This window comes from Zootoca vivipara, chromosome 14 (genome assembly GCF_965207765.1).
Source record: "Zootoca vivipara chromosome 14, rZooViv2.hap1.1, whole genome shotgun sequence".
Taxonomy (NCBI): Eukaryota; Metazoa; Chordata; class Lepidosauria; order Squamata; family Lacertidae; genus Zootoca; species Zootoca vivipara.
Genome location: NC_142597.1, coordinates 4,061,751 through 4,073,772, shown reverse-complemented (window position 1 = coordinate 4,073,772; position 12,022 = coordinate 4,061,751). Strand labels below are relative to the sequence as shown.

At 44.4% G+C, this 12,022-nt stretch overlaps 1 protein-coding gene across 2 annotated transcripts in view; it reads right to left on the bottom strand.

The window, feature by feature from the left end:
* Window positions 1-3,167: 3,167 nt before the first annotated feature.
* The window catches only part of SLC25A37 (solute carrier family 25 member 37), a 36,554-nt gene continuing 27,699 nt past the window's right edge, over window positions 3,168-12,022 (bottom strand). Inside the window, exons 2-4 of one of the 2 annotated variants that reach the window (XM_035139213.3) lie at window positions 8,270-8,498; window positions 6,069-6,125; window positions 3,168-4,814 (exon numbers count right to left, since the gene is read on the bottom strand). In XM_035139213.3, coding sequence (XP_034995104.2) covers window positions 4,294-4,814; window positions 6,069-6,125; window positions 8,270-8,498 — 807 coding nt within the window. In that variant the 3' untranslated portion in view covers window positions 3,168-4,293. The remainder of the gene's footprint in view (window positions 4,815-6,068; window positions 6,126-8,269; window positions 8,499-12,022) is intronic. The other variant, XM_088657823.1, reaches the window with a different exon arrangement.

Below are 12,022 nucleotides of genomic sequence, written 5' to 3'. Positions count from 1 at the left end.
ACATACACACTGTTAAGAGAATGAAAAATAATCCTATTGATTTTGCAATCTAATGTCCATTTTCAGTTGAACAAACAGGCAACTAGCCATGATGCACACACATTCGTCTTCCAACAGTAGCTGCTATAATAATTCTGTTTTCCCAGTCAAGTAATGCACTAACCCTGCTTTTAGCCAATGTGCCTCTAGCTCTCATACATCTCCAAAAAGGTAACAGCAAAGATTATTCCCCCAAAATAGGAAGTTACTCAAGGACCAAGTTACTAAATGTATGTTGGGACTGCTGTCTGCATTTATATCCAAGTTATCAGTGTCTGTATTCAGAAGGGCAATGGAAATCAGCATGCAAGAATACTGCAGAAGAACATTTGACTGAAGGTATTGAGTGGTACCTTAAAAGAAATCCTTCAGCTTCCTGGAAATCATTCAGTGAGAAGTATTATCAGACTGGTTTTAAAACTTAGTGCAAGCTTGACAACAAATTCGGCATAGAAGCATTGTAGTTAATGGATATGTTTAGCTTAGGTTCATTAATTTCAATGGGTCTACTCTGAGTAGGATGCAGAGGAATACTACCCAAAACCTCCTTCTGCTCCAAACGTATATGCTAAGAAAGCCGAGAACCAACAGACACATGATTTTGAAAATGCTTAAGTAGTGATTCAAGAGGTGTTTTACAAATTCAACTGTGCACCTCTTTCAATCAATCTTTGACCACCAGGAAAAGAATCCTCTTTTTGCTTGGGAACACACACACACACACACAGAGAGAGAGAGAGAGAGAAGAGAGAAACCCACCTAAATCAAAATAAATGCCACAGCAGGGGGAGGGGAGATCAAAATTTGTCTGATATAACCATCAAATGAGACAGGACGCCATTTTCAGATTGGTTATCCCTCCACAGGCAGACCTTAGGACACCTTCAGAATGCAGATGATTATCCCTGTCAAGTAAAGGGCAATTCCAGATGTAGTGCTTTGGCAAGTGATCATGGCAAGTTCTAGGGCAGACCTCCATGTTATGCCCAACCCTGAAGACAACACTTGTGTCAGTTACTCCCCAATTGCCCATCCCAGTAGGAACACTTCCCCCAAGTGGTGAGATCAGGCGCCTGGGCTGTGTGGACATACAAGTGCAACATGGTAGAGGTGACCCTACTTACCATGTCAGGATGAGGTGAGGAAAATTTACATGGGGTGCTCTTTCAAGAACCAGCCCCATATATCATACACACCCTGTAGTTCTGCCACAAATATATTATAAACAGTGCTTTTTGTGACAGTATTGACCAGTATGGAGTACCTTTTTTCCTGACAATGGCAGCCATTTTGTACTGAAACTCAAGGCTCTTTTTAAAGATATGAGTACCGGCACCTTGTGGGTCTTTCCTACACTCCGCCCCCCCCCCTTTACAAAAAAGCACTGATTAGAAACATTTGGGGTGGCGGCGAAAGGTAGCAGCCAACATGCAAATGAGCAGCAGCAGCTCTAAGCAAAGAAAGAAAAGGAACCTCTGAGGTATTTTTGTTTCACTTCTCGCTGCTGAGGAAGCAGACGTCTGGAATCATCTGAAGCAGTTGTGCATTAGTATTTATAATTAAATGATGCTGTACTGCTTTTAATATTCGGTTGGAAGCCGCCCAGAGTGGCTGGGGAAACCCAGCCAGATGGGCGGGGTATAAATAATAAATTATTATTATCATTATTATCATTATAAAGTGATCAGGTTGAGCTTTGGCACTTTCAAGCACAAAAGCAACACTTGGAGCAGCCTTCGTCAACATGCCGCCCTCCAGGTCTATGGAACTTCCATTCCCAACAGGCTGATCTGCAGCCAGTCCACCAAGTGCATTAAGATTACTATGAAATAGCTGCTATTTATAAGTAACTATTATTTATAAAGTGTACAGATCCAGGCACTTTGGAAGAGACAGCCCGTTACAATTACCGGTATTTCTTAGATATTGTTCAGTTAAATCCAAACAGAATTTCTTTTTAAGTACTGTATTGACCTGAATAAAAGCCGCACCTGCAAGTAAGCCATACCTTTAAAATTCAAAGGGGGGAAAGAAGAAAAGACAATACCTGAATATAAGCCGCTCCTTTAAAATTCTGCAGGCATTCACACCCATAATTGGCAAATGTGGAAGAAAGTCCTACGAGTACCATTCCCCCGCGCTCCCGGGCTGCTTCCTGGGGGGGGGGGGAGCCGTGCTGCTTTGCCGGCGGCCTCCCCCCCTTCCCCCTGATGGGTTGGGGGAGGTGTGGGAGCTGCAGTCGGGATGGGTACCATTGTCTCACCGCCCCCCCCCGACAGCCCTCGTGGTGGCATCCGGCGGGGGGGGGCATTCTCCATTCCGGCCTTGGAAGGCAAGGCAGGGCCACGGACCTAGCACAGCTGTTTCAGCAGCAATTTCGTAAAAGCCTATTTTTGTAAGGTCACGAATTTAAGCTGCACTTTAACTTTTCATAGTTGGAATTGGGGGGGGGGGAGAGAGTGGCTTATATTTGGGCCAATACAGTATCTTCCTTTAGAATTGTACATTTTCCACAAACAGGGATGTGTAGCACAAACAAACAGGACCATCCAGTTGCAATCCTGATTTGCTAACTCTCTATATAAAATATAAATACAGTGGAACCTCGAGTTAGAAACGCCTCAGGTTACAAACACTTCAGGTTACAAGCTCCGCTAACCTGGAAGAGTTACTTTGAGTTGAGAACTTTGCCCCAGGGTGAGAACGGAAATTGTGTGCCAGCTGCGCAGCGGCAGCAAGAGGTCCCATTAGCGAAAGCACGCCTCTAGTTAAGAACAGTTTCGGGTTAAGAACGGACCTCCGGAATGAATTATGTTCATAACTAGAGGCACCACTGTAAACTGTACTCTTTGTATGGACAAAACGTTTCTGGGGCAGCACAAAAGTTGTACATGTTCATAAAAAAGCAGACACAAAGCTATCACAAGTGCTAGAACTAACTCTACATACCTTCATTTGCACAGGCCAGAGGGCCAAGAGCAACATTGCCGCTCTCTTTGGAGGGGGGGGGGAGTGAAGTTTGTCTCCGCCTCTGCAAAGGCCTTTTGGTTCAGAGGCATTATAACTGTACCACAACAAAGAGCTGCCTTCTCTTGTCAGTCTTTTTTGCCTTTTCCTTTTTTAAAAAACAAAAACTAAGAAGTGATTCAAGGCGAGTTTTCCTAAGGAAATGTAAACTGATGCCCCACCCCTCAGCACACTTGCAGGAGTGAAATTTGCAAAACACACACACACACAACTGCAAAAGGTCTTGGACATTTGTGCAAGTCAGGCACAGGGGTCTTAGTGGGGGAAAGTCACACAACACCTGTTCAGAAACTGAGATGCAATTTGGTTTTAAAGTACCGTCAGAGGCATTTAAGGGTTTGCTAAAATGGAGTTTTATGCAAAACTATGTACTCTTGGTCTTCTACTCGGTATTGGTCAAAACTGGTTGAAGTTTCCAGAAGTGCCTACCATTCCCAATACATTGAAAGGGAAATGACTCGCATAAGGCAGTTTCTTAAGATTTCAAAGTTCTATGCCTCTTTGAGTATCCAGTTTCAGGAGAATTTAAGGAGCTGCTTAAGGATTGAGAATTCTTTACAACTATGACACTGGACAAGAAGCAATGATTAAAGCCATTCTGGTTTAAGGGGGGGGGGGTAAATGCTATTCACAATTTTTCAAAATAGTGCAGAAGCCTCTTCTGACACGCACACAAAAAGAACTCTTGTTCAGCTGTTAAACTCTTAAAAGCCACCCAACTCACTGCTATAGAAAAATAAAAGGATAAACATTATCCATCAATTTATATCGCATAATTTCTCTATATAAAACTTTGTTCAGCTAAAAGGCTCAATCTTTTATATTTTCAAAGAGGGGAAAGTCCAATCCACAAGTACTCTCTTTGCCCCTTGCCCCTCAGGGGCAGCCCTCAAAAGCGTTTCAGGGCAGAAACAAGTAGGCCTTGCAGAACCCTGTACAAACTGGTCAGTGTTATAAACTCTAAATAAAACTATAAATACTTGTTCAAGCCAAACAATCCCTTGCACAATATGGTTTAACAAAAGCAGGGGGGGGAGGTACATAATCAATTTCTCTATCATCTAAGAAAACACACACACACACACACACACACACAGCAGACCCCAGGGGTGACTCTACCAGAAACCTTTACAGTCACATAAAGAGCCCTGGAGAATTCCAGCCCCCCCACAAAGGGACTCTGCCATCTCAGAGGTTTTGGGTTGCAGCTGCAGCACCAGGGGGGTGTCAGCACGGCGTCCCTTTCTCCAGTTCACGCTTTGTAAGTGCATATTTGAAGAATTCATACACAGACCAGGAAATGGCAGTTGAAGGCATCTGGTAGATCACCCTTGCCTGGACCCCCTTAAAATACCCAGCGACGCCCCCCAGCTGGTACACTGTCCTAAAGGCATTGGCCATTCCGGAGAGATGTCCGCTAACGTTCACAGAGCTCAACACCACGTTCTCTTGCGTGTTGAGAAGAGTCTTGCAGACGTCCAGGGGAGTCGTGGCGGCAGCCGCCACAGCCCCAGCCACAGCCCCCGAGAGGATGTGCGTGCTGGGATTGTACTGCCGGCGGGGGTTGAACTGCTCCTGCATGAACTCATAGGTGATGAAGTGAATGGCTTGGAAGGGGATGTTCATGGTGAGCTGGGTGCTGTAGCTCCGGTAGAAGGCACCCATCCCTTCCGTCCTATGCACCGTCCGGATGCACTCCAGGACGGTCTTGTACGGAGAATTGTACATCTGCATGCGCTGCTTCACCACTGGCTCAGTGGGCAGGTGTTGGGTGTGTCCCGAGCAGGGAAAGAAAAGAAATAAGAAAAGCCAAATCAGATGCAGTTCGCCAACCAATAACAGAATACAGTAGTAAGTAATGGCCACTGTAATTTCCCAGATAATATATTTGAGGAAGGCAGTCCCAAAAGTTTAATTTCAGAATTACAAGATCTGAAAAGTTTAAAATTTTAAACTTACAAAGCCAAAGACATCAACGTATCTGGCAGATTAAATATCAATCACCCAATCAACTGTCAAATTTAAAGTAGCTTCCATGTGGATTCTCAAGGCTGCCAAGCAGGGACATTTGTCAGTCACAAAAGTGTCTGTATCAGACAGAGGCCACATCCAGACCCTACCTTTACAGCACTATGATGCCAGCTTAAATAGTCATGGCTTCCCCCAACAAATTCTGGACGCTGAGAGCTTTTAGGAGACCCCTATTCCCCTCACAGAGCTATCATTTCCAGCATGGTTTGACAATCAATGCCTCTTCACGGGGAACTCTGGGAACTGTAGCTCTGTGAGGGTAATAGGGGCTTCCTACTGGCACCCTTAACAAACTACAGCTCCCAGAATTCTTGGATGGAAGCCGTGGCTGTTTATAGTGGCATCATAGAACTTAAAAGCATGGCGTGAAGGGAGCTAGAGTTGCCCTTTCTGAAACAAAACTACTGTAGTTGCTGTGAATGCACCATGTTTCAATTCCCAGGTGACCCTCGCAGAGATTTGGGGGAGCCATTTGCCAGTCAGTACAGACAATGCTGAGCTGCCTGTCTCCCAATCTGCAACATTTCATTTACTTATTTAACTCCATTTATGAATAGTTTCCCATAAAAACTCTTTTTTTGGGGGGGGGTCAACAATAAAACAATTTAAAATGAAAAAAACAATTCTGTATATAAAAACAATTTCAAATACAATACAGGTACAGAATGGGGTTTATCTTCACTTTAAAAACTTTTTGGAAAAGGAAGGAATTTGACAGGTGCCAATAGGACAATAGAGACAGTGCTTCTCCGGATAAGCAATGGGAGTGAGAGCTGCTGCCATGCTGAAGGGCTGAATCCTGTATGGTGCAGAATGAGCCCCCTGATGAAGTGGCATCAAGGCAGGTAATATCAGCCTGCTGCAACAAACTCCAAGGTCACACAGAGGAAAGTCTTATGGGTATCCTGACCCTTTTAATTCTCCCTTCCTCCTCTCAATGCCACGGAGCCATTTATACGCAAGGGCATTACCTTCAGCTGGATTCATAACACCATCATGGAGTAGGGTAGCTAAGCTCCCAGCCATTCCTGCACAAACATACAAAAAAGACAAGTCCCCTTTCACAAATCAATCCTCAACAATCCGCCTTTCCTTTTGCACCCAAAGGAGCTCTTGAATGCACAATATATAATCACCCTTATTTATGCAACATTATCAGGAATCACATTGTTCCTTAAAAAAAAACCTGCACCCACAACACTTTTATATAAAAAAGCCACAGTAGACATATGAAAGCATTCACCATTTGCAGAAATACAGCACAGCAACTTATAAGAGACCATCTGGGAGAAGAATGGTTCTTCTTTGGCAGTTCGTTCTTATGCAATTCATCTGTGCAGTTGTGCAAAGCAAGTCTGTGTTTTAAACTGTCTACCTGCCCATACTGACTTCCAGGTACACCCACCTATGATGAAGTTGTTATGAAAAAGTCAGCAGAGGGTGGGGAGGGGGAAAGCAACCGCAATCTCCAACCAAAACACAAGAAGATAAACCTCAAAAGATGCTGAACAAAAGACGCATTCTTATTTGCACTCCCAATTTCTGAATTAAGTCTTAACATATTTCAAATATGATATTGGATACGTAAAACATAACATTATTAAGATTATGTACAGCCATGACATGCTATTTAAAACACTTTTTTAAAGTGCCCCAATTGGATCAACTGTTATGCCCCAATTATGACACTGTTGTTGTTTTTTAAAGTTTTTGATCCCTCCACAAGGGAAATATGCTAAGTGTTTCTCCCTTCAAACAATCCTTAAATGTGAGGGGAAAGGCAGGGAACAAATAAATATATATATAATTATACCGTAATGTTGGGGTATGAGAGAGATTCCCCAGCACCAAGGAGGCACAGTTACCAAGTTAGCAAGAAGTAACACAGTCGCAGTTGTGACTGGCCACACAGCCAGCAATAGCTGACATGTCCCCTGAAATGGCCATGGGCAACTTTTGTACCTGAAGAGACATTGTGTTGCATCCAAAGAAGGTCCTCTTAAGAGTTGACCCACACAAAGCTCACTTGGGTCCATTCATTTTAATGGGCCTACTCTGAGTGTCTGCATCTGCTTGATATGCACTGGATTCTTTAAAACTGATTTCTACATATTAAATAAATATTAAATAATATTTCAGAGGCACAGTTTATATATATTTAAAAAACACCCTGCATAATACTATACACATTGACTTTGTACATCAAAGCTTGTATCTTAGACCACCAAGCCTGAAATACTGACTGCATTTAAGATGGATGTTTTTCTACATTAATCCATTAATCTGTGGTTACAAAGCCAGGCAGGTGCAAATTCAGAGAGCAGAGAATTTATCCCATGGGTTATTACTGTACTATAGTTCCCTCAAGAGTGGGAATATCAACACAGGCCCTAAATAAAACACCCCGAAAGAAAGGTCAGATACCCCCAAATACTGGGGGACAAAGGCATCTGGCTGGCTAGACTAGAACTTAGGCTTCTGTAGATGACAGCCAAGGGAGAGAGGGAGGGAGGCAGGCAGGCAAAGATAATCGGGACCTTCTCCAGTTGGACTGCTCCTCCACCACCTCCACATACACAGGCCAACTTTATGCTATAGATCATCACTGCCCTACAGTGTCTCAAAGGCACCAGCAACCACTGCATCTTCGGTGCCCTGGCAGAAAGGCAATATATAAATGCAATGGATAGATTTAATAAGATTAGATACTGATTTAGAAGCAGAAGCAATTTGTGTCCCCCCCTCCCCGAAAAAAGCCCTAAGAACCTGCTTTCCTAGAGGCTGACCAAGCTTGACCGACAAGTTGTTTCAAGTATCTGCTTCCTATGGCCCCCACCAGAGGTGCTCAGGGCTATTTGCTTTCCCAGGGCCCCCAACCAGAGTTGCTCAGGGTCAAATGCTTCACCAACATCTAACTTTTGGAGGCTCTGGAGCACTACATAACTTCTGTATTCTTCATACACGTGACTCTAACACTGCTGATGCCTGTGGAAAACAGACAATGAGTTGAATGCAGCAAGAGAGTGCTTAGGTGGCCACGGGCAGAGTCTTCCCAGCGTCTTTTTTCCAGAAGCAGAAATGCAGGCGGAAGATGCCAGAGCGCAAGAAAAAAGTACACCATTTGAGAGGCAAGGGACCAGGATGGCACCCTGGGTTGGTTATGTCAATATACCGTTGGCCAGGTGGCTGTTCCCTCCGTGCTGAATAATGTCACTGAAACTCCGTTTCATTTTCTCATAGCAGGCAAAGTAGAGGGCATGCGCTGGGCCTGCTCCCACCACAGTCACGTTGATCCCTCGCAAGGGTCTCCAGAAGCCTTCCGTCTGGATCATCTTCTTCAGGGCCTCAAACACACTTCTGTACTGGGCTTTGGGGTCGGGCTGCAAACTCTGCATCCGGGTCTAGAAAGAAAGAATTGAAGAAGCATGAGGAAAGGAGCCCTTGATGGCCCCCAAGATTAAGTTTAGGGCACCAGGTTCTGCCACTGAGCTTTTTTTATCTTATCTATCTATCTATCTACCTATGCATTTTTCCACCCAAGTGCCTCAAAGCAACCTACATGGATAAAACAAAGACATTACACTCAGCAGCAAAACAAAACAGAACAAAACAAAACTACTCAGCAGACAGTGCATTTGAAAAGAAAAGCACTATCCACTCCACTTGAAAGAGGATTGCAACAGAGATTGCCATCTCTAGCTACCTTCCCAGTTAAACACAACATGTCTGGGTGAATAAGAAAGGTGCCTGGCGCCTAAAAACAGCCAGTGACTGTGCCAGGCATGGTCTCCGGGGGGAGGGGGGGAGCATTCCACAAACAGGGAGCTATCACGGAACAGGCCCCTTATTGAGTTGGCATATGAAGACGGGACTCAGACTATGTCCAGGTTGGTTCATGTGGGGAGAGGCAGTCCTGGAGGAGCTATGAACTCCTAATCTGTGGAGACCCATTTTAAAAATGAATAAAGTAAGCCAAGGAACTTTACACACAGGCTTCAACAGCAACAGCACGCCAGCAGGGGGCGCTATAACTCAGCCAAACAGGATAGCACTCTCTTCTCCCCACTAAACGCAGTTGCTGAGAACTTCATTGCTGTTACGCTCTCAATACAACAGAAGCTGCAAAAGAGAACTGAATGTACTTATCTCACATGTCTCAGTAATGAGCACCCACTTTAAACAAGAGTAGAAATGAGTAGGACAAAGCAAGAGCCTTCTGTGTCTTCAGAGCCACATTATTCTGGACCTGTCGTGCAAAAGCCCATTTTAATGTTTGCTGTAAAAATAATCATGCTGTGAAATGGTTTGGGGCAAAAGCAGCACAAGATCAAGTACCAGGGCTAAGGGACAAACTATAAATTAACATCATCAGTTCTAGTTGGCACAGATATGAAATTGTTGCTCCTCCAACAAAATGTGCAATCTTCACTCAAACTACCCTCTTGTAAGATAGCAAATCTGGCACCAATTTAAAAAAGGAATCTGGGGGAGCTCAGAAGCTGCAGATCCTTTGGCTTGGCTTCTGTCCCAGGTAAACTGGCCAAAAGCATGGCACTGAAGCTGGAATCAAGGGACGCGGGTGGCACTGTGGGTTAAACCAGAGCCTAGGGCTTGCCAATCAGAAGGTCAGCAGTTCGAGGTCCTGCAACGGGGTGAGCTCCCGTTTTTCGGTCCCAGCTCCTGCCAACCTAGCAGTACGAAAGCACGTCAAAAGTGCAAGTAGATAAATAGGTACCGTTCCAGCATTTCCGTGCGTTTCCGTACGCTGCTCTGGTTTCACCAGAAGCGGCTTAGTCATGCTGGCCACATGACCCAGAAAAACTGTCTGTGGACAAACACCGGCTCCCTTGGCCAGTAAAGCGAGATAAGCGTCGCAACCCCAGAGTCGTTCGCGACTGGACTTAACTGTCAGGGGTCCTTTACCTTTACCTTTAAAGCTGGAATCATTAAAATGAAGAGCGGGAAGAAGTCATGCATTTTGTACAGTCATGCATTTTGTTACTCTGTCTTGTACATATGTATATAATAAAACCCTGTAAAAACCAAGCACGGGGTTTGGAAGCTACACACATCACGTGAGAAAGCTACACACATCATTACACCAACCTGAGGCCCTTGAGTTGTTTCTGAACTTCAACTTCCACCAGCCCCAGCTGACATAGTCAGGGATGATGGGAGTTGTGGTTCAGCATCATCTGGAGAGCTACAGGTTCCCCATTTCTGAAACAGAGAAACTGGAACAGGTTCAGGAAGAAGACAATGAAGATGGTCAGAGGTATAAAAATAAGTCCTTTGAGGGGAGTAAACAGAGAATCTGGATATATATAGTCTAGAAGTTTGTGGGGATGTGGAGAACATGATAAAACTCTTCAAATCCTCAGCAATCACACAGAAGAGGACACATCCGCACCATACATTTAAAACACATCCACCCCACTTTAACATTTCATTTATCAAGGAGCTCCAGTTTGCAACAGCCTAAACTACAGTTCCCAGGATTCTTTGAGGGAAAACCATGCTCAAGTACACCCACCTCACCCAACAACCCTATAAATCAAATGCTAATTATTACATTAGTGCTTTTTGGAATCTGTGTCCGAGCGCATGATCACGACATTGAGCATCTCAGGCAAGACTCTGGGATCCAATTCAAGCTACTTGGCTGGAAGGAAGAACCAAAGCTGCCAGCACAGACTGGACTTGTCCCAACAGCCTAATGTCAGCCTCAGCAATGTAGATCACTGTCATTCTGTGCAAATGCTCATTAGCTCTCGCTTCCCTGCTCATTAAACATGTCTGAAAATGTACCCGCTTTGGAAGTTTCCACTCTCAAACCTTTCAAGTTTTGTGTGCATGTGCTAATGATGTTCCACAAGGTACAGCCAAAAGGTCATGCTCCAGCTCTTGAGTGGCAAAGCTAGGAACTCACTAGCCAACCAAGAAATCTCCACCTTGCTGTTTTAATTGCTTAAGGCAATGCTTAATAGTCACCTGGATTGGTTCAGGCTTGGGCTGTTTAAGGTGCCGTGAAATCAAAGTAGAGGCCCAGCAAGTCTACTCAAGCCCCACAGAGCTGCTTGCTTGCGTCTCTCCTTTGAAGAACGGCATTCCAACCTGGAGCACAAAACCACTCTGAGTGGCAAGACACCATCTCTCACTCTGCAATCTCACAGCTCTGCCTCAGCAAGAAGAGGTGGTTTCCACCACTTTGCCACTGTAAACAGCAAGGTGCAAATCCAGGCTTCCTTCCTAACACAAGTACAGCAAATCCCACTTCAACACACCCACCTATTTTAAAAGAAAAAAAGATGCAATTCTAATCCCAGAAGATTGTCTCATTTGCTGCAAAGCCCCAGAAAATGCAAGAGAAGAATTACAGCAGATAAACACCAATTTGCCAGCTGCAAAAAAACTTGAGATTGGCCAGTCATGTGATGAACACATAACCAGCCTTGGCACAGCCTTCCTAGAAGCAATTAAAGGAACTGTGTGTTTATATCACATTTGCGTTTATATCATATTGGCATGTATTTATTTATGTATTTATTCATTTATTCCATATATCTCCCAACCTGCCTCCCAAAAGGGCTTGGGCCAGCAATCTGAAAAGCAAACAAAAGCCATACCGATGACTATGGCTATTTTTCAGGGGGTACTTTAGGGTACACAGCACTCGGACCACTTTTTTGGTTGCTGTTAAAAAGTGTGGCACTTACTGTAACAACTTCATGGTGAATCCCAGCACCTAACTTTCTAGAAAAAAGCACTGATTCCAAGGTATCTCGGGGCAGTAAACTGTCCCAAAACAAAGCAGTGTGTGTATTTGAGCATGAGAAGAGCACCATCCCCATCTCTGGATCCATTTTGTTTGTAAAACCACATTTAATCTTCATACACCAACATACCGTAGGTGGGACAACAACAA